The sequence below is a fragment of the Myodes glareolus genome, chromosome 1, assembly GCF_982192425.1.
Source record: "Myodes glareolus chromosome 1, mMyoGla1.1, whole genome shotgun sequence".
NCBI classification, from domain to species: domain Eukaryota; kingdom Metazoa; phylum Chordata; class Mammalia; order Rodentia; family Cricetidae; genus Myodes; species Myodes glareolus.
The window spans coordinates 28,630,787-28,654,167 of NC_142026.1; the positions used below are offsets into that span (position 1 = coordinate 28,630,787).

The following is a 23,381-nucleotide window of genomic DNA, read 5'->3' on the forward strand; positions in this document are numbered from 1 at the left end:
ACAATAGAGACTGTAGTAGATTATCATAGCCAGGACATCTCAGCTGCTCTCTTCCTGTTTTACCATGTGTTGGTGCTCTCTATTGGTGTTTTCCCAGTTTCACTTGTACTCACTAGTGTGTGTGTGAACTGTACATCTGTGGGTTTGTGTGATCATTACCACACTAGAGATGCAGAAGAATCTGCCACCAAGGTCACTCATATTGCCCTTTAATAGCCTTAGCCATGTCTGCCCTCCCTAGCCTGGGCACCACTCAACTCTTTTCTATACTTTTGCCGTTTCAGGGGTGCTACATAAATGGAATCACAGAGTGGGATTTGTTTTTCTTGGTATCATTCCTTTGAGCTTCATTCCAGTTGTGTGTATCAGTAGTTCATACCTTTTTATTGATGAGTAGTATTGTGCCACATGATCATTCTGTTGAAGGGTTGTTCTGCTTTTGCCTATTTGAATGAAGCTGCTCTGAGCATTCATGTGCAAACATAATTATTCATTTCTCTGGTATAAATGCTCAAAGTGCACATGGATGCATTTGGATTCTCCTGTGGTCAACATTTATTCTCTGTTTTTGCTCTGTGTGCCTTTCTTTATGCACACACACACAATACAGTTTCCCCCCTTAAATACTTGAGAGTAAACTGCATAAACCATTACCTCCAAATATTTCAGTGAGTGTTTGTAAGACATTTTCTTACATAGGCACAGACATGATCAGTTTAATTTAACACGGATAGTACTTCTGTCAGATCCGTTGTCTCCTACACTTTTATCAGCTGATACTACGGTCTCTTTTTGTATCTTTTCTTTCTTTCCATTTTAGTATAGTATATTATCTTATGGACTACTCAGTACAGCTTAATTTTATTCCTATTGGCTCATTTAGGTGATGGAACCAAGGTGAAGAATGGTGAGATGCTTTGTCCAAGTCTCAACTCCTAAGAGAAAAGAGACTGGATTTGACTGGTATTTTGACTCTCAGGGTCTCTTAACTGCTGAGCTGTGTAGTCTTCATTAGCTCATAGTAGCAATGTTTAGCCTTCCAGAAACTGATGTTTTAATTTTTTTATGTTGGAATAGACAAGTGTTACTTTGAGAGTTTCCATCCATTTTGTGATCATTAGCTATTTTATCTCTTTTAAGTGGAGCTAACAACCTGTTTGCATCTGATTAGTGTTTTATGTTACTACAGGAAGTAGTGAGTATTTTAAATGAACTCTGAGCTTGGGGAGTTAAGGAGACCCTGTTAAGATGCCTAGTCTGCACCCTTCATGCCAGTCAACTGCCCTTGCTCCCTGTAGAGTTTTAGTCCTCATTTGTTTTCTGTAAGTTATCTGCATTCTTGCCAATGCCATCTCCTCTTTGTACAGTCAATTTAGCCTGATGTTTCTACTATAAAAGCCACAAGGAAAAACCATTGGGAGAAACCTCAAAAGATGTCTCTTAGTTGATTTCAGAGTCAGCTGTATAGTCTGGTTATATAGTAGGGAGGGTGCGTATGGGAGGGCATGTATGTGTAGCATGTAAATAAATGAAAGATGTGTTTGCACCAATCATAGTGTAGTGTCCAATAGTGTAGTGTCCAGTTCCAGCAATCATAGATCCTGTTTAGGGACTAGTCAGTCACAAGTTCCACATTGCATGTTTACTTACTTCTTGCTGAGTAACTGAGGAGTAACTTGAGTGAGAGTAGCTTCAAGCTTATCTACAGGTTATGAAATCTTGCCTTGACTGGAATGTGCCTTCCAAGGCTGGTGCAGACTATCTGGAGCAGTTGTGACTGGAGCAAGGCCTCCTGGAACCAGAGCCGTGGCTTTAGCTGCAGTGTTCCTGGCAGTTGGCATGTTCTCAGAGAGATAAAGTATCTAAAGTAGCTGGGCTGCCTTGAGGTCAGTCTAGCCAGTTTCAAAGCAGAGGCTGCTACGCTGATGGTCCCTAACTCTATCTACCTCTGTTTAAAGCCTTGAATAGTCCTGCAGTCTGTCTATCTCCAGTCAAAGCCTTGAATAGTACACTCCCAGAAGTTTCAGGGCTTTGCTCTTTTACAGGGAAAACATTGGACATTTATAATAGACTTAAAGCTCACCACAAAACCAGTGTTCTTGAAGCATTTAGCAGTCCTTGAAAGCAGTTAGCAGGCTTAGCAGCTTCTAGTCCCTGTCTCAGGGCCCCACAGAGTTTGGTCCCTTTAATCTCAGTGGTAGTTTTTATCTGGGAGATGTGGAAAAGCTGCCAACCATAGGGTCACCATCTTCCAAGCTCACATTGAAAAGTGTAAATGTAGAAAATAATGTCTTCACAGAAATTGGAGCTAGATTCAGGGTTGGTTTTGCTGGGCCTCTCAGGTCCATCCCTACAAGCTGGACAGACCAGGTTGGCTTGGGGGCCATAAGCTGCTCACATCTTACTGTAAGTCTGAACTTAGCTCCTTAGGCTGTTTATTGTTCAGAATTTTGTGTCCTGCATTCCCCTTGTTTCTTGACTGATACTAGATTTTTTTCCTCTGACTTTGCGTATTTTGAGGTGTAGTTGTTTGTGACTTTGTATGTCTTCTTCTAGGAATGCTATCCAAGACATGATATAGACCTTATGTTGTAGGCCAGAATGGGGCTGAGTAGGAATTTCCAGATGTTTTTAGTGGCAGCCCTGAGAGTGTTACAGTTATTATAGCAACACTTTAGCAAGGACAAAGTAATGATAAGGCTGACCTTAACAAAACCAACTTTTGTTGTTACTGCCTCACAGAAGCCAGCTTGATAGTAATAGTTTGTGTCAAATTTAAAGAACATTTTGACAAACACTGGCATTTTATTTGACATGATATGAACCTAGGGAAAACTAATTTCAATTCTTGTATGTTTTAGCCATTTTGTTCAGCAGATTGTAGGTTATGGAAGTCACATAGTTTTTCCAGATTGTCTTGTAAAACTGTCCGTGTAGGCAGGCTTTGCAGTCCTCTTTCTTTTTAGATGATGGCAGTGATTACTACTGAAATGATGCCTATGGCTGGTAATGAGTTATTTTTCAGCTTTCATTAGGTACCTGTTTCTCTATCACACCATGAAGTTGGGATTGTTCCTATGGTATACCTGCTTCATCCAGTTTATAGTTTAAAGGCCTTAAATCTTTTTCTTTTATGTGCACACGTGTATGTGCATGAGTATGTGTGTATGCACACATGTATGAATGTAAACGTGTGTGTATAGAAGCAGGAGGACCACGCCAGGCAGTGGTGGCGCATGCCTTTAATTCCAGCACTTGGGAGGCAGAGGCTGGCGGATCTCTGTTAAGTTCGAGGCCAGCCTGGCCAAGAGGAGGAAAGGGTTTATTTTACTTAAACTTCCTGTAAGTGTAAGACTTGCTATAGTTGTGGCAGGAAGGAGGAAAGAATTTGTAGGCCTACAGGAAAGATTTAAGATTAGGGGCTGATAAAATGTCACAGTGGCAAAAGCACTTTGTGCTAAGCCTGATGACCGGAGTTCAATCCCTTGGACCCATATGGTAGAAGGAGAGAACTAACTTCTGTAAGTTGTCCTCTCATCTCTACACATCTGGTGTGACACAAGTGTAACACACACACACACACACACACACACACACACACACACACACGATAAAAAAGAATGGTACAAGGAGAAGCAATTTTTCTACCAAGTGAAATTCAGCTTTATTCCCAGCCCCAGTCTGTCATATTTGTGCTTTCTTACTCCAGTCTTAGAATTGCCATTTTCCTAAAGAGATGGTTCCTGTTAATATGTTAGATATGGGTACTAACTAAAGTCATCGCTGTTGGTCATCATTGATTCTAGGCTCTCAATCCATAGATTTGATAGTTTGGATGAGAATGACTCCCACAGGCACATGTGTTTGAATATTTGTTTCCTGTTGGTAAAACTATTTGTGAAACATTAGATGGTGTAGCCCTTTTGGAGGTGTGTCAATGGGGGCAGACTTTGAGGTTTCAAAAGACTTGTGCCATTTCTGCTCTCTGCTTCTTGCTTGTAGATCACGATGTAAACTCTTAGCTTACTATCATTATGCCTTCACTCCTCCAGTATAGACTGTAACTCTCCAGAACCACAAAACCAGTAAAAATCATTTTTTTATAAATTGCTTTGGTCATGTTATCTTATTATAGCCATAGAGTGATTAATACTACAGATACAGGCAATAGAAGAATATATGCATACATAACTTGTATGTTTTTATGTATCTATAGACATGTTTCTATTTCTATAACTTTTAAACCATCAAGTTATATTATGTCTAATTCTATTGGTATTTTTATTTTTTATACTTTCTATATTTATAATTTCTTTCTTCAGCATTGACAAACCTAATTTTTATTATCCACAAATTTTTACTTACTTGTTCATTCCTAGACTATAGAGACTATCTTAGAATTGCTAGTATGCCTCTGTTTTACACTAGTTGCGAAAAAAAAATCTAGTAACTGGAATTTAGCGTTTATGTATACTACTTTTTTGTTTTCATCCTTTTACTTTAGCTAAAGGTTATGCTCAGAATCTTCTTGAAGCCGGGCAAGATAAGGCACACTTGTATTAGCACTCTGGAGGCTGAGGTAGCAATATTACACATTCCAAATCAGCTTGGGCTATATAGTAAGACCGTCTCTCAAAAAACAAACAGAAAATAAAAAGAATACTTGAGTCAGTATGTAATCTAAACCCTGACTTCTCTCTGCTGCCTCTAGGGATTTACTTTTTTAAACTGACAAGTAAAAAAATGTACATAATTTATGCTATAAATATAATGTTTTGATATTTGCATCCATGGTGGTATTAGTGAATCATCTGTGTATTATCGTACATACCTATTTTCTTGTAATGATTTAGTCTGAAAATCATCAATTTTCAAATAGGCAACATATTATTGGCATAGAACAGAACTCTTGAACTTAGAGCTTTGATTTAATTGAAATCTTGTATCCTCTGACCATGTCTCCTTTGTACTTCCCACTTCTTTAGTCCCTAGTGACCATGATTTGATTTGCTACTTTTGGAAGTTCAACTCTTTTAGATTCCTTGTATAAGTGAAATAACAGGAAATTTATCTTTCTGTGCTGTTTTATTTAGCACAGTGTCCTCTAGGTTCATCCATGTTATCACAACTGACAGGATCCTCCTACCCCTGCTTTAAAGCCCCTATAACATTCCATTGTATCTATCCTACATTCTCTTTACTATTTGTGTACTAATGGGTGCTTAGGCTGATTCCATATTTTGATTTTGGCAATATAGCAACAGTGTCCATGGGAGTGTAGATGTCTTTTATACGTGGTGGTTTCATTTTCTTTGGGTATGTGTGTAGAAGTAGAATTGCTGGCTCATAGGATATCATAGTTCTATTTTTTAAAAAATTGAGAAGCTTCCATATTACTTTCCTAAATGACTAATAATTCATGTTTCTATTAGTTGTATAATTATCTTTTTTATCTTTTACCAACACTAGTTACCCTTTGTCATTCTGCTTACAGCCAATCCAACAGCTGTGGGATGATTTTTCATGGCAGTTTTCATTGTGTTTCCTTGGTGACAATGATGTTCATACACTTGCTGGACTGCTCCGTGTCTGCCTTTGAGAAATGTCTATTCAGATCCTGCTGTACTTTAAAAACCGTGTACCTTTTTTCTGTGCTATGAAGTAAGTTGATTCAGTTCCATATAGACTTTGAATATTTATGCCTGATAAGGTGAATGGTTTGCAAATGCATTTTCCAGCTCCACAGCTTGAATCTTCAGATTGCAAGTTGCTTCCTTTGCTGTGTAGAGATTCGTGAGTTTGATGTAATAGTCTGTAGTTTTGTTCTTTTGCTCTTGCTAACTGTGCTTTAGGATTTGTAACTCAAAAAGAACAGCAGCAGAAGCCAAAACTTTGCCCCAGGTCAGTGTCACAGAGCTATACTCCTTTGCTTTCTACACATGGTATTATTATACTTCCAAGTCTAACTTAAGTCTGTAATAATTTTGAGTCGAGTTCTTAAGAGTCCTAACTTCATGCTATGTACATGGGATTCTATTTTCCTAGTACTGTTTATTAGAGACTATCCTTTTCCTGTTGTGTCTTTTTGGCATTTTTGTTGAAGATCATTGTTTATAAATGTGGCTATTTGTTTCATAAGCTCTGAGTTATTTGAGAGTAACTGTGTTAACTTTTCCCCATTAGAATGGATCATATCTTCTGGGTTCTATGTATGTCATGTATTTTTAGATTGTGGTGTTTTTATTTTTATTTTTTTAAGAGACAGGATCTTATTGTTTTTCCCAGACTACTCTTGAGCTTCTTGGTTGAAGGTATTCTCAGTCTCCTAAGTAGCTGGGACTATAGGTACACGCCACTGTGCCTGGCTTGGATTGTATATTAAATATAGTTAGTACTATCTTGTGTGACTCTGAATTCTTTTTAGTTTTTCTTGAGAGCCTGGTGTTTTAATTGTATTGGTGGTGTCCAAATACCCTGCCCTGCTTTAGCTTTAGGTCATCTTGTCTTCTATAAGAGATGGCTTAAATCTTGGTTCACCTTGAGTTTTTCCTACATATACAAAGTTACGGGTTCAACAGAGGCTAAGGTGATGTTCCTTGAAGCACGATTAATAAAAACTCAGGGTCAGAAATTGGGGTTCAGTCTGAAGATCCGAAAAGCAAAGCAATCAGCTACTTGCTCTTACCTCGACCTCAGTCTGAAATGGTGATCCTGCCTCCTGAAATCTCAGAATGAGACTGTCTGTTGAGAGCTGTTTCCTTCCATTTTATAATTCTCTCTAGGGCTGGGATTAAAGGCATGCACCACTGTCATTAAAGGCATGCACTGCCCAGTTTCTATGGCAACTAGTGTGGTTACTGGGATTAAAAGTGTTTGTCATTATGGCTACTGAGATTAAAGGTGTGTGCTACCATAACCTGGTCTGTAAGGCTGACCAGTGGGACTGTTTTAGTTCCAGATCTTCAGGCAGTCGTTATTTATTAAAATACAATTGAAATGCCACTACACTTCCTAGAGACTAAAAGGTTTTTGTGTTCAGTTGTGCTGTCTTCTGCAGTGCCACTGTAGTACCAGATGCTTTAACAGATTGGTGCTGCCAGACAGTCTGTCTCTCTCTCTTTATTCTTTAGAATTTATGGATAGTTGTTTCTGCCCCCAGTCCCCAGAGTTCGTATTTATAACCTAACTTATTTTAAAGTCACTTTTAGGCTTTGATGTCGAGTGTGAATGAGCTCTTTCATTAGGAGTTCATCTGGTGTGATATTGAAAAGCTCTGAGAAGTGAGACTGGAAAAGTATGTTAGGGTGCACAGTTGCAGTCAGTGAGGAAGTGTGAAGGGTTTGAAAGACCCGTCCTAGAAATAGCTTTCATGTTTTAGTTAAAACATGGATTGTAGAAGGAGAGGTTAGTGATTGAGAGATCTATTAGGAAACTTCTGTCATCTTTATGCCTCACTAATGCAATAACCTGAATTCAGACAGTTAAAATCTAGCTGGAAAGGAAGAAATCTATTTAGGAACATTGTGAAATTAGAGTAGACAGAATTTGGTAATACGGTAATGGAGGGAAACAATGAGACAACTACTGTTTGCTGCTGAAGGATGATAATGATGTCATTAATCTGGATGCAGTACACAGGTGGAAAATTTAGTTTGAGTAGAATAATAAATTGAATTAGAAACATGTCACATTCTTAGTGTTGCCAGTATTACTCAGCAGGAAGTTGGAAAATCAGAGAGCTTTGGAGAGCAGGGTTAGAGAGAGATATTTAATGCTCTGAGAGAGAAGTGAGACAACCTTAGGACTAGAACCTTTTGTGTGTGGTAGAAATCTCAGAGGTAAATGAAGGAAGAGGACTCAGCAGGAAACCTGAGAACTAGAGAGTCAAACTGAAGAGTCAGGAGACTGATGGACATTGGAGGCCAAGGGTGAAGCATTTGTACTCAAAGGGTAACCTGCATCCACATTAAACAACAAAGCCAAAACAAACAACAAAAAACACCCCCACCCAACCTTAGAATAAAAACCTTTCCCAAAGTTTGAGTCTATGTTAGCATTTAAGTAATGAATATTTTACTCCCCAGCAATTCCAAAAGCTTTGTTTTGTTATAGTGATGGATACAAAAATCATGTTCCAACAAAGAGTAAAGAGCATGTGAAGGGGGATGTAGAGGTTGTGACTCGAGACTGTATTGTTCAACTGTCGGGGATGAGAATGAGAGACACGGCAGTTGCTAGCAGCTTGAAATGGGTATGTGGGGAGCAGGTCCAAGCCCAGGTTTTAAGTGTGAGCTGTTGGGAAGGCATCTATGAAGAGAGAGATAGTTGTGACATTCGAGAGTAGACAGAGGATGAAGATGAACGAACAGGAAATTAGGTTTACATATGCAGGGCATTTTTGCGTCTAGTATAGGAGAGCGAGGACAACACGTGTGTGGAGAAGAGTCTGTCTATGTAGGAGGAATTGGGAGTTAAGATACTGAGATTGACAATAGCGAGTTTGATGCTTGCATTTTCAGTTATGGCACAGAAAATAGTTGAAGATAAATCTTCCTTTAGACATCATCTAGAAAAACCAGGCTTCCTATTCTTACATCTATTCAAAATATACTTGAGACATGATAGGAGAGGTTACCTAAAAGGATAAAAATGGAGAAATGAGACTGCTATTTGGGGCTGTTTTACTCCAGTGAATATTTGCTGAAAAACCAAGCAGTGCATTGATAGCCTCTTAGAGTTAGAGGACTAGGGGTTGTGATTCTACCATGAATGCAGCTATAATGCCCTTTCCTTGGGTACTTGACTGAAACAAATTTGAATCTTATTTGGAATATGATAATTTTAGTGTAGGCACCTAATTCTTATACAGAAAATATTATAAGCATGTCCTGTTTAGAATATGATCAAATAACATGAACAAAATGAAGTAGAAGCAACAGAGCTTACTGTATCGACAGGGACTTCTGATATTGCAGATTTTAGGAGCTGACTTTAGTGTGTCTGTGCTTACCTTATTTGAAAAGATAAAAGGCAAGCTTTAACATTTTTAGTAGTGATGTTAAAATTTAAAAAGTGGGGTAGGTAAGATGTTTCAGTGGGTAAAGACAATTGCTGCTAAACCTGATAACCCAAGTGTGATCGTCAGAATCATGGCGGGAAGAGAGAACTGACTCCCATGAGTTGTCCTCTGACCTCCGTACAGTGCCACGCCATATTCTCATCCCTTCATAAAATAAATAAATGTAAAAAAACCCTTAAAAATGAAGTGAAAATATTAGTCTTAAAAATGTAATTGAAGTTAGGATATGAATGAATGGGCTTAGTAGAAGATTAAATAGAGCTGAAGAGAGAGAGGCAGTGAAGTGGTAAACTCACAGAAGAGGATGGGAAACACTGGAGAGCTTGAGGGAGGCAGAGATAATCAGGAAATCAAGTTTATAATTGGAGTCCTAGATAGAGTTGAAATAGATAGAATTAATATCCAAAAAGAGGGTAATGAAAACTTTTCCCAAAGTGATGAAAATTATCAAGCAACAGATTCAAGAAATTTTACTGACCCCCAAGTAATATGAAAAGAAGTCCATTTCTTGAATATTATGGTAGGTCTGCAGAATACCAAAGATAAAAAGTTTTCAAAGTGCCAGGGATGGGGAACAGCATGCTTTCAAAAGAATTAAGAGACTAACAGCTGACTTCTTGACAGAAACATGGGAGTTTATAAGACAACAGAATGGCATCTTAAGTTCTGAATCTCATTGATAGTCTAGAATTCTGAATCCTGCCAAAGCATCTCATGGGAACAAAGACTACATTCAAATGTTCACACTTGTTTAAAAGACATGATTAGTGGCTGTCATAATGGACAGCACAGATAAGCAAATTTCCATCACTGCAGAAACATAGTGTTCTTAAAGATATTTGCAAATGAAGCAGCTGGGCATGTAACTCCATGGTACATGTGTGACATGCACAAACCCTGAACTTCAGTCCTCACTCAGCACAGCAAAAAACCAGATAGCATGAGAGTCTTGGATCACCTATGCCCTTATACAGACGTTAGATAAATTTCCAGATCCCTACAGAAAAATAGATTAACAATACTGACCTAAGAATAAGGTTTTAAAACCTAAATTATTTTTTTTTCTGTTGGAAGGATGGATACACACACACACACACACACACACACACACACACACACACACTTGTGTATAGTATGTGTGTGTGTTTAGCTTTGGTATTGACTACACAGAACGATATTTTAATTTTTTTCTAGAAGTTTTAAAGATTGGTATTTTTTCTTTCAGTATTTGATAGAAGTTATTTTGTTCTTTGTTTTTCTTTATTGAAAAATTTTAAATTATCAATACAGTTTCTTGTCATATACACAGATTTGTCGTTCTCCTTGAGTCAGTTTCAGTAGTCTGTATCTCTATTAATTTTCTACTCATGTAAGTTTTATCTTATTCCCTCATAATCCTTTTAATTTCTGTAAGGTTTGTAGGGATGCCTCTGTCTTGTTCTGTGATCACCCTGTGGAGACAGAATGGATTCTCTCCTAAGTAGCAGGTGTGGTTTCTGTACTGAAAATATAGAAACGAAGTCCAGGAGAGTTTGAGAGAACCTCTTAGTACCCGGGAGATTGCAGGAGACAGCAGAGTCGGCACAGCAGGTCTGTGCTGGCTTGTGAGGCTGAAGAACTATGGTTTGGCTTTTATAATGGCTTAGGGGCCTGGGGAAAAGATTCTGTGTGCTGCCTAGATTTGAGATGTTTGAATTTCTTCCTGAGACCAAAGGGTGGACCACACAGACGTTCCTGTAGTTTGTTCAGTTGTGAGTCCAGAGGGGATTAAGGGAGGTGAAGTTCGAAATAAGTCAATGGAGTGAAATTCTGTTTTGGAATGAAATTATTTTTCTTCAGTTTTCTTCTTTAGATTAGATAATCTTGGCTGGTATGTCTTTAGATTTATTAGATTTCTTCCTGTAAACTTAAGTATGCTATTGGACTTCTCTAGTTCTTCATTTCAGTTATTGTATTTCCCAACTTGGAAGCTCCATCTAATTCATTTAAAAATAGCTTATCTCTCTTTGTTGATATTTTGTCATTGTCACTATACTTAAATTATGGTTTCTTTTGGCAGATTTCCAATAGTCCCTTTGATGCCCTGTAGTCCCTTTGATGCCCTGTTTGGGTAAATTATAAACCTAGGATCTTCCATATCTGTGTTTTTTCTCTGTCTAGTTTACTTTCCCAATTCTTTGCTTGTCCTGTGACTTTGTTGATAGCATATCCTCTTCTCCACTTCCCTTTTCTTCCTCTTGAAGTTGGAAGTGGCTGTTCATTTCTCTTCCTTTCTCCCCCCCCACCCCCCCACTTGGCTGAGTTAATTCTAGAGTCTCTTTCTCCTGAAGTGAAAGTGTTGCGATGTCTGCTCCTTTCCCTCCCTCCCTTCTTCTCTCCCTCCCCCCTCCCTCTCTCCCTGATTTTGTAGTAATTATTTTGGTCAGTGTATCTGTTTTCCTCCCCTTTTTTCTTTTTTATTCTTCTCTGGTACATAACATCCCGATTGCAGTTTCTTTTCCCTTGACTCCTCCCAGTAACCTCCCCCCACCACCACATTCCTCCCATCTCTCCCAGATCCACTCCTCCTTTGTTTCAAAAGAAATAAAAAAAGAGCATACCTTCCAGGGATAACAAATTACAGTAAGACTAGGCACAAACCCTCATATCAAGGCTGGATGAGGCAACGCAGGAGAAGGAAAAGTATTCAAAAGCTGCCTGAAGAGTCAGAGACACCCCCAATTTCCACTATTAGGAGTCCAAAAAGAACATCCAGCTATACAGCCATGGCATATTTACAGAGAACATAGCTGAGACCCATACAGGGTCCTTGATTGTCACTTCAGTCTCTGTGATGAGCCATGCTTAGTTGATTCTGTGGGTTATAATCTCCTGGTTTCCTTGACCACTTTGGCTCCTTCCTACAGTCCTTCCTCCCCCTCTTCTGCAGGGTTCCTGTGGCTCTGCCTAACATTTGCTGTGGGGCTCTGCTGCATCTGCTCCTATCAGTTGCCAGATGATACCTCTCTGATGACAAATGGACTAGGCACAGATCTAGGAGTATAGCAGAATATCATTAGTAATCATTTTATTGATTCCCCCCGCCCCCCGGTGGTTTTTGGTTCTACCTTGGGTCTGTGCTGTCCAGCCTCTGGTTCCTGGCCATCCAGGCAGTGTCAGGCATGGGCTCTCTCTTTGATATGGGCCTATTAAGGGGGGTGTATGGATCTCTCTGGGAAGAGGAAACAATAGGTTTGGTGGGTAGACTGGGGATGGGTGAGGATAGGAATAGGAGAGATCAGGCTGGGTGGGAGAAAGGATGGAGGAAGAGAGTACTGGGAGAGACAGCTGGAATTGGGGGGCGCCTGGGAGCCGATGTGGAAACCTAGTGCAGTGTAAGTTCTCTGAACTCTATGTAAGTGATTCTGCCACCTTTGTAGGTGGTTCTTCTGAGGCTCGGGGAGTACATTTCCACGTTCAGATGATTTACTGGTCTGCACTGGATTTTTCTTTCTGCATTTGTCAGACCTCATATTTCTGAAGTGATGAGTAGCTCCTCGTGGTATTTTCCTTCTTTCCTTCACGTTTGTGGTCATGCTTATAGTTTTATGCATGCATAGACTTCCAGACCAGCAGGAGAAAGTTGATATTCTCTTCCTCTTATTTTTCCTTCTTTCTTTTTATTTCTTTCTCTTCTTCCCTTTGTATTCTGTACATTTCCTACTCTTCAGCCTCCTGAGTACTGCTGTTGATTGCAGGCACACATCTCCATGCCAAATGGCTTCTAGCCTCCTCCTGAGCTCTTGGACTATGGGAATGTCACACATGTTACATGTTCTTTCTTCCTGGGTTTTTTTTTTAAAGTATGGTTTCATGTGGGCTAGAATGGGCTTGAACTTATGTGGCAGAGGAGGACCTACCTTAAACTCTGATTCTTCTACCTCATCTTCCTGAGTGCTGGCATTACAGGAGTGCACCACTCCCTACAGACCAGACTTAGGGACTTGTGGATGCTAGGTGAACACTTTATTCTGAGCTACATATCAACCCCTGAGAAGTTCTTGTTGCTCATGTTGTTCTTTTGCTTTTCCATGTTAAACTGCTGACTCGTCTGCTTGCTCTGACTGCTGTTGCAAACTTGAGTTAGTCTTTCTATTGGCCTTACCTGAATTCTTGACTCTAGATTCACTGTTGTTTATTGCCATCCTCATGTATGGGATTCATTACATTCTTCTCCACACAGACTCAATTTTCTCAGCAGTGCAACTGCAGCTTTCAGAGTGTGTCTCTTTAATAGGCGTTCTGCTCCCCAAGAATTAGGAGTAGCTATGGGTAGTAAGAGCCTCCATCTGAAGCACCACATACCAAACACAGGAACAGTAGATCTTCAGGAACTAGCACTCCAGCTTGACATGTGTTTTTAGTCAGTATTTTGATCTTTATATTATTTCAATAGTTTTGTACAGTTTTGTTGTTTTTGTTCTGGGGGATAATATTTGCCAAACTCCTTCTCCCACCATCTTGGTTCATTCTTTCTTCCTACCCCTCTTTTCCCTCCCCCTATCTCTTTCTTTCTCGTTTTAAACATACTTGATTCAAACTGAATTTTTCAACATATGCTGTGAAGTGGGAAGCCATTGGCTTTCTTAAGATGACGTTAAGTAACTTAATACTGCTTGTTGATTAACCTATGCGTTTGTCACAGATTAGTAATAGATTTTTTTTTCTTTTAGTGAGATCTGTTTTACTCTCTCTCCTTTCCCAACTTTATTATTGCATTAATTTTACTTTTTTTTTTTTTAACTTTTTTCAGGTCTTGCTTCTTGTCAGCTTCTCAGCCCTGAATAGTTCAGCTTGTCATTAAACAGGACTCTTTGGCTTTGCTCCTTTCTTCCCTTTGTTGCACAGTCTCAGGAATTCATCGTCCTTGCTGCTCTTGAAGGATGAAACTGGACTAATAAGAGTGAGAAAGGACAATAATTCAGGAATTCTCAGGTTCTTCAAGTGTGTCACTGGTATTTTGTGGGACTTTACTTTTTCAAGTTTTGGTCCTAGGTTTGCTCCTTCTCATGTCCCATATTTCCTACCAGTATGTGTTTGTAAAAATTTGTATTCTATCCCAATTGGCTATATTTAGTTCAGAGTTTTGAGCCTCTGCTGTGCTTTGTGTGTTGTGCCAGGTTTAGAGTTCAGAGGGTCTCAAGATATCACTTGATGTGCCCATGAGCTATTTTCAGATTTACTTTCTCAAGTGTAGTGTCTTTTTCCCATCCCTTGTCATACCTACTGTTTGGTAGTTACCATGTTGGTCCTGCCTGTTCATTCAAGCCCTAGCCCAACTCTTTATAGACTGGCCATGTTCATAGTAGGGGTCCCTTTTCTAGGTGTTGTTGGGCATTGTATTGTTTATCATTCTGAAAATTGTGTTCCTTTAGTCTGTCAGGGCAGTATTGAGGTTTTTTTTCCAGGGTTCATGAGCCCTCACAACAATGCTACAAGAAAGATAAAGTTGTCTGTTTAGATATCTTTTTCTTAGCTGTGTACTCAGTTTTTTTCCTTTTTTATTTTTTTTTTATTTCTAGTGCTTTGGTACTGAAAGATGAACTTTTGGTTATAGCTTTCTGGCTTATTCTTGCCAGTTTTGTTGCTTTAATCCTGAATTCTCTTCCTGCTCTTTGCTGACTTTTTAAAAATGTGGTTTCTCTGAATGATCCTAATCCACTTGCTATTCTTCCTGTTTGTTCATGGAAACACACACATCTGTTTATGTAAGAAATGAGGCTGCTCAGGCCTGCCTTCTAGGCACTGCAGGAGCCACTGGGATGCAGTGGTGAACTCAACCAAACATTTTTGTTCTTCTCAGGTAGAAATTACATAAATCTGGTGTCTGTAGTGAAGAAAAGTACAGATGCTGCTGATCTGGGGATATTTATATTGGGTCTCTGTATCCCACTTTCTTTAACTGGTAGTATCTCTGCTTAATTCTGAATTCCTCATCATGTCAGGATTGATATATAGGAGCTGGTCTTAGTGGTCTATTGCTGTGAAGAAATACCATGACCACAGCAGCTCATATAACATAAAGCATTTAAATAGGGGCTTGCTTACAATTTCAGAAGTTTAGTCTGTTGTCATCATGGCATGGAGCATGGTGTTGCAAGGGCATGTGCTGGAGCTACAGTAGGCAGAGAAATAAAGAGATACTTGGGCTTTTGAAACCTCAACCCACCTCCAGTGACACACTTTATCCAGTAAGGCCACACCTATTAATCCTTCTAATTCTATCAAAGAGTTCCACTTCCTGGTAACAAAGTATTCAAATATGTGAACCTATGGGGCCATTCTTACTCACATCATCACAGAGCCCCTCTCAGTTCTGTCTCTTGTTTTTTTGATTAACAATTTGCACCAGCCTCTCAGCCAACCTGAAACAACTGTTGTGCTCATACTCTCTATTCAGAACAAATTCTGATCACAAATTTTTCTTTGGAAAGTTTTCTCATTAACTGACTCTGTTAGATTTTTTTCTGTGTCTTTATTTTTATGCTTTTTGTTGTTTGTTTTGTTGTTGTTGTTATATTTTCTATTTCTTCCTCTTTGCATTTGTAATGCTGCCCTAACTGATTTGTTAGGAGTGCTCAGTCCCTGTCCAGGGCTACAGGGCCTGTATTTCTGCTTCATGGGAAGGTAAAGGTTACTTGATTGTCCCTCATTTTACCCCCCTCTCTGCTGCAGTATACCCTTGTTATCCATTCTTGAGCATGTTGGGTTGCCATCTTTATATAATAGCTAGGGAATGTCTCCCTATTGATTATGTTCCACTTTCCTAGTATTTGTTGAATTATTCCACATGGACATGTAGAATAGAAGTCATCATATTTTCTAATACTAGACTAGCCCTAACTCCCAGTCTCATGACTAGGAACCTACTCAGTTGCCATTTCTGGTTGTGCTTCAGGTCCTCCTGGTTGCCAGGTGAGTTAGACAGAAGAATGGAGGACCATATCAGAGGCCTCTGTTGTCAGTGTCCACTTGGATTACTGCAGTACTAGCCCTTCATGTTGTCTTGCCTCATCTGTTTCTCCATGAGGTGCAGGTGCTTGTCTCTGTTCATTCAGTTCTGCTTTCTGTGCCAAGATGGCTTTTCCTAAAACAACTTCGGTCTATTGTTCTCTCTTGCTCATTCAAGCTTCAGCAACTCCCTAGTGCCTTTGAAAAACCAGGCTTGTTTTCTAGACCTTCCAAATTGTTTTAATTTCTTTGCTACTGCCTTCCTCCATATAGGCAGGACTCTAGCCAAATGGAATTAATGTTGCAAGAATCTGCCTGTGGTTTTCTGTTTGCATCCTGATTCTTGTTTCCCTTTGCCAGAAGTATGCTTTCCTCACATCTTAATGTCTTAGTTCTTTCTTAAAAATTTTCCCAGGGTTCTCCATACAGTTATCTATATTTTGGAAACCATGGTGCTATCACTTGTCTATGGATATTGCTATGCCCATGTAACTTTTTAACCCTGATGACCTTTTCTCTTTCATTTTGCTAACTATTGTGTATTGCATATATTTGTATAATTAATGAGAGAATGAGTGCATTTCTGCACTAACCCTCCGACAGCCTAGACTCTTCTCTGTTCTTTTCTTATTCCCTTTTTGTTTCTATGAGGATATCTCTTTTGTTTCTTTCTTGTATTTGGGTTAACTTTATAATTTCAATCACTTTACTCAGTCCTAAGTAGCCTGTTACCTTTATCTTTGTTGCTTTCTCTTCTCTGAGTTAATAACAGTTTTAGTTTAAAGAAAACTTTGGTCATTTGATAAGGGTTGTATGAGGGAAATTTGAGGAATAGAAGACATTGTTCAAGAATGATCTCTTGGTCTATTTTGTGGAGAAGTAGTTGCCTAGCAGGACTTGGTAGTTTGCAAATATAGATTTAACTCCAGGACTGGTGGCCAGCTGGTAGAGATGAAAAAGTAGAAGTTGTGGTGTGTTCATTATCCAGGGGGTGACCAAGGTCCAGCAGTAGAGTCACATATTCTTAAGCTTTCAACCAATACCTATTTTATTACAGCTTTTAGATTCCAGATCTTTTTAAATCATCTTAAAAAACCCATTTCCTCTTGTGTGTGTGTGTGTGTGTGTGTGCGTGCGCACGCATTTCACAAGCTAAATAGAGTTGCCTGCTTTCTTATTTTCTACTTCATTGCCCCATTGATGGAAACTTTTTAGTTGAAGTGCTCCACAGGAGCAATGTAGTGTACCTGTGAGGGTGAAGACCTTGGATAGAAATGCAGCACAGATGGTATGTGACACCGGGCCCCAGGAGAATACCACATTGTCTTTGCCACCTAAGTGCCCCTCAGTACTACATTTCCAAAGGGCCAAAGGAAACCACAGCTCAATGCTCTTCAATCACCAGTTTCTTTTTATTTTAGCTCGTGACAACTGAGCTGCTCAAGGCAGGAAGAACTCTGAGTTGAATAGTAGTGGGTTCCTGGATCTGGAGAGAAGAGGCCACCTTGGAACTAGTAATGAACCATCCTGACTACAAGCTGAACCTTCGGCCCCCCGGGACCTCCAGAGGTATCAAAAAGAAAACGGAGCTTGCCTTGGCAACTGGAGACTTGAAATATAAATGGACTGGGTGTGGAGGTGTAGGGAACTCTTTCTACTGAGGGAGACTAATTCTTTTAATGAACTGTTAAATATTCTCTGGTGTTATTTATTTTAGAATTAGGTATGTTCTTTTTGTTTCAGTTGATTGTTGTACAGTCATTTTATTTCCTCCAGAAATGGGACAGTCTTTTAACACTTTCTATTTTTAAAGGTTTTGTATCTACAAATAGCAAAGCATACCAGACCTGTTATTTAGATTTTGCATCTTGCACAGAGCAGTGCTCACTTATAACTAAGGTCTTATTTATTTAATAAGGTCTGTTTTGTTTTGTTTTTCTTTTTGGCTTTTCTAGACAGGGTTTTCTGTAGCTTTGGAGCCTGTCCTGGAACTAGCTCTTGTAGACCAGGCTGGCTTCGAACTCATAGAGATCCGCCCACCTTTGCCTCCCGAGTGCTGGGATTGAAGGCGTGTGCCACCACCGCCTGGCTAAGGTCTGTTTTATTTATGCTGTGTTACCCATTCTTCTCTTTTGTGACTGTGTGAAATCATCACTGGAAAGGTTCATTCTCTGGTGGCCTTAAGAGATAACAGGAGCAACAACAAAAGTAGTGAAGACACAGTACCTTAAAAGAAAATAGAAAAAATAGAGTTAAAAGAAAAATAGAGGTGTTTAACTGAGGAAAGGGTTGATTGTTGCTTCATGTTTCTAGGTGTGTCCTCTGTGGTTGGCCCACATGGTGCTGGTGCTTCGCCAGGTGACAAAAAGTCAAAGAACAAGTCCATGCGAGGGAAGAAAAAGAGCATATTTGAACCCTACATGTCCAAGGACGATGTTTCAGAAGGCTTGAAGAGGGGAACACTTATCCAGGTGCTTAAAACCTACAGGCTGTTTATCCCCTGAATATGTGGAATGACAGCAGTCTTGTTTATTAAACTTCCCTGTCCTATATTGTGTGCTTTGACATAGTGCAGGTTTTTGCTTCTTAGACCTATAGATGTGTTGAGGTGGAAAGTACCACTAGACTCTCATTGGCAAACTTCGAGATGTGAGAAGAGAGAATCTTTGTAGCTCATGTCATTGTTGCTTAGGAATTTTATATTGGGCGAGATCTATGTGAGCCAGGTTGGAGATTGATGCAGTTGAGCAAATAAATATAAGAAATGAGCTTTCCAAATGAAATAATCAATGTAAACTGCTCAGACAGGAATGGGAAGTGGGGTTGGACTATACCAAACATTGGATTGTTCAGTGTGCCTGAAGCAAAAGAATACTGAGTGACTGAGAAAAGTAGGTAAAGTCGTAGAGGAGACAGGAAACAGTATGTACTGAATGTTTTGTAGTTTCCATAATCTATTCACAGGCTGTTCACTGGTATGGCTGAACAGATGTTCGTTGAGCATCCATCTTTGAGCCAGTAATACTTCTTGTTAGGGGAGTACTACAGAGGAACTTGTGAAACAGTGTGGGATAAGACAGCTTAGGTTTCCTTGGGTATGATATTCAAGACAGCTAGTAGGTAGCAAGGCCGGAGAAGGAAACAGTGCCATGCCTTGAATTAAACATGTTTTATAATTTTTGAATAGATACACTATCACATGGTACCTGACTCATTTAAAATTATTGAGTGAGGGCTGGGGAGATGACTGTCAGTAAAGTGCTTACCACACAAGCACAAGGATCTGAGTTTGATCCCTAGCATTCACATAAAAACTGGGAGCAGTGGTGTTCACTTATAATCTGAGGACAGAGGAGACAGAAACAGAATAATTCCTGAGACTTGATAAATATATATATATATATATATATGTTAACTGAATAAATATCAAGATACTACCTTTTGAAGAAGAGTAAAGAGAACTTTAGTTGTTAGAACTTGAGAGAAAAATAGCTTAGGATTTTGATTATAGATGTACACCTTTATGAAATAGGGTTATAACAGTCTTCTGTAATAGTATCAGTTTTTGCTTCCTTTTAATTTTTGCAATTGAAGTGACTTTTTGCTGGCATTAACACAAAACAAAAGATCTGATCAATATAATAGCTCATATTCCCAGGAGTTTGTAAGTGATCCCTCCTGGCCTATGACATCATAAGCCTCCACAGCCAGAGGCCCTCTCTCCCTCCACCCCACACATATGAGAACAGTTGTTCTTTGCAGGTGGGGTGAGGAATGGGTTCCAGATATGAGGTCACCATGAGAAATATACAACATTGTAAATAAGATTTTCATAGGCAGAGAAACAGAGTACATCTGCTTTTGTATATAAACTTTCTGTGTGTAGTTGTCTGTGTAAGGTAAAAAGCTAGACAAGAAGTGATATTTTAATGCCAGTGGAGAAAATTAAGCATTTCAGATATACTTAGAAACATCTGTCAACTTTTGTATTCAGATATAAGTATGTCAGGACCTCCTTTTTCTCATCAAGAGAAAAGTTTTTTATTGATAGTTAGGGATCTTAAAAATTAGTAGAATAAAGTGTGGGGCAGGGGCACATGCTTTTAATCCCAGCACTTGGGAGGCAGAGTCGGGCAGGTCTTTGTGAGCTTGAGGCCAGCCTGTTCTACAAAGCAAGCACCAAGACAGGCTCCAAAAAAAAAAGTTAATATCGTGTTAGTTAATGCCATGACAAAAAAATTGAGATTTTCTTGTTTTGTAGGAAAGGTCACCACAGTGATCAAAGAAACCTATTTTTGTATTTGGAAATGAATAGCAATAAAACATGATTCTGTAATGTAGTTTTCTTAATAAACAGGTTCTCACATCAGTGTGTCATTATACCTATACATAGGTATAATGCAATGTATACCTATGCATTACTCTGTGCATAGGTATAGTATTGGTTGGTTGTTATGGGAGATGCTGTGAGAGATGAGGGCATGGTTGACATGTCTAGAAGGAGGGCCGATTTAAGGGTATAACCAAAGTGAACATGGGCAGGGAGATGGTAGAATTGGGTCTTTCAGAATCTAGGTGATGCATCGACTAGTGGAAGTCCAGATGAGCCCCCAGAGCTACTGGAGGCATGATGTCAGGATTCTTTCTAGAATAGAATATTGCTTAGATGTTGTGGTGGACCACTGAAAAACCCTATTCAAGAAAGACAGAGGACATAATGTTCTCATTTCTAGGAATTTCACTCTTTGTTAAGATTGAGGTCAGGAGGCTAGAGAGTTGGCTCAGTGGTTTAGGAGCACTGGCTTCCCTTCTGGAGGACCCAGGTTCAATTCCAGCACTAATATAGTGACTCACAACAGTCTAACTCCAGACTCAGAGGGTCTGCCCTCTTTTGGCTTCTGAAGGCATGACATGCACATGGTGCACAGAAAAACAGTCAGAATTTTTACACATATAAAGGGAAAAAAGATTGAGGTCTGCTTGCGTGTGTATTAAAGAAGAGAACAGTAGAGGTGACATTGTGAGGGAAGGAACACCTAAGAAGAGAGGTGGCATTCGGAGCTATAATACCAGGGACAAAGGGAGAATTTCAACTCTGCAGACATTAGGTAATTAAGGAAATTGAGAACCATTTCTTGATAGCCTAAGGGTTGTCAAGCATTTGGGAATGAGCACTAGAAAAGTCACTAAGGAGGTAGGCAAAAATAACTGTAGTAATGACAGAAATGATGGGCTGGATCATTGCTCAGAGAGAAAGATGAGAGAGAATAGATAGAAGCCATTTCACACAGTGTGGCTAGGGAAGGCTTCTTAACCCATAGGTGAAAACTGAAGGGCAAGAATGAGCCAGTCATTTTCAGCCTTCAGGCAATATTATAGGTAGAGAGATCAGCGAGTGGAAGAACAGCAAGTAAAAGACTTGATGTTTTTGATGTTCAAGAAAGAAGCAGCCTTTTGAGACATATGGGAACAAAGGGAGAGTTAGGCAGCAGCCAAATCTTTTAGGGTCTGAGATTGTGTTAGGAACTTGGATTTCATTCAAAGAACAATGGGAAGTCACTACAGGGTATTGAGTAGGAAGAACACAGTCTGTTTCATGTCTTAAAAATGTCTCTGTTGTGAGATGAATAGACTTGAATAGAAAGCTGGGAGTTCACTTAGAAAGCCATTGAAATCCACTAGATAAGAAAATCTGAAGACATGAAAAGAGAGAACAGGGTGGGGGCAGCGAGGAGAGAAGTGGGTGACTGGAGCTGGAGCTGGCACAGCATCCTGATGATCAGATGTGAGCAGGAGGGCAGAGCAGGGAATCCAGGATGATCCCGAAGCACCTGCGTGGATCAGGTGAAGGCCTGATCTTGCTGCTAGTCAGCTAAGGAAGTCAGAATTGGAAATGTGCTGCTTTTGGGGATGTGTAAATGTGTGATGAGGCCTTGGTGATGACTGTAGCCAAGAGGCAGTTAGGAGCCTGGGTTCTGGAGCTGGATTTTCCAGACTTAGCTCCTTTCTGTGTCATAGTTGTGGGACTTAAATTAGTTCACAACTAATTTAACTTAATTGAATTTAAATTAGCTAATTTAAATTAGTTCATTAGCTCTTAAAAGTACATGACCAATATTCTACCCATGTAAGTAGTATTTGAGATTGTAATTACTGTCTTAGGAACATCTGTAATTTAACTGAGGTGTTTGCTGTCCTGTGTTTGAGTGCTATCTGCAGTTGTATGTCTTAGGATTATTTTTCAAGAAAATCTGTAAACGTATTTTATGTGTGAAATTCCTTAGTTTTAAGTGTTTCAGGCACACTGTAAGCCAGCTAAAATGTATCTGTGACTGCCAAGTTAGACTAATTAGACCATTGTGTGTTATTTTTCTGTAGTGCTATTTTGGTCCTTGGGTATAGGTAAGGAGAAGACAAATAGTTGGAGTCACTTGAGAGGTAGGCCTTTTTGATTGTGAATAAGAGGAAATGGGGACCCAAAGTTTGTGAAGCTAAGGGATAATGGCAAGGAATAATAGCAGGTAAAGACTACTAGTTGGTCAGGCAGTGGTGGCACACGCCTTTAATCCCAGCACTTGGGAGGCAGAAGCAGGCAAATCTCTGTGAGTTCGAGTTCTAGTTCCAGGACAGTCAGAGTCAGGGCTATTGTACAAAGAAACTCTGACTTGATAAACCGAAAAAAAAAAGCAAAAAAAGAACAACAACAACAACAAAAAACCAAACCAAACCAAACCAAACAAAACAAAAAAACCAATAAAGGCTACTAGTTAGTTGGCCAAGGAGGGGAGTAGCCATAGTAGGCTAGTGGTTGGTTGGTAAATTCACTGGAGATGTGTTTATGGGCTGTGGTATGGAGGTCTTGGCGAAACTGACCTATTATTTGGAATTCTTATGATAAGTGAGATGGAGGTATAGAAGACTCCAGTTGAAAAGGATGATACTAGCTTCTTGTGTTTGAAGTAATTTGATAGTAGGGTATAGTCGGTGGAAATGGTAGCTGGGATGGATGGAGACAAAGGTACCTTGAGTGATTTGGTTATTGATGTGGATTTGAAGCTCCTAAATGTTTATAGGGATTGGGACAGAAGGAAGGCAGTGACTTTTGAGTCAAAAAATTAGTGAATTAGTACTATAATCAGGAATGAGAAGGAGAAGGTAGCTGTACCAAGTCTATGGCATGAACTTCAAAAAGGTTTTTGAGAAGGAATATAGGAACAAACTAATTTTAAATCCAAATTACGGGGAAACAGTCTTCATCCTTGAGATGTTCTCTTTGTCAGCACCTAAAGGAACCAATGACATCAGGGCAGAG

General features: G+C 39.5%; 1 protein-coding gene across 5 annotated transcripts in view; it reads left to right on the forward strand.

Annotated features, from left to right (window-relative positions):
* The window catches only part of Dis3l2 (DIS3 like 3'-5' exoribonuclease 2), a 329,266-nt gene that overhangs the window by 17,165 nt on the left and 288,720 nt on the right, over nt 1-23,381 (forward strand). For 4 of the 5 annotated variants that reach the window (XM_085697205.2, XM_085697193.2, XM_085697207.2 and 1 more), the window contains exons 2-3: nt 17,491-17,638; nt 18,383-18,540. In XM_085697205.2, coding sequence (XP_085553331.2) covers nt 17,587-17,638; nt 18,383-18,540 — 210 coding nt within the window. In that variant the 5' untranslated portion in view covers nt 17,491-17,586. Of the gene's footprint in view, nt 1-5,511; nt 5,662-17,490; nt 17,639-18,382; nt 18,541-23,381 lie in introns of those variants that run through there. The other variant, XM_048428886.3, reaches the window with a different exon arrangement.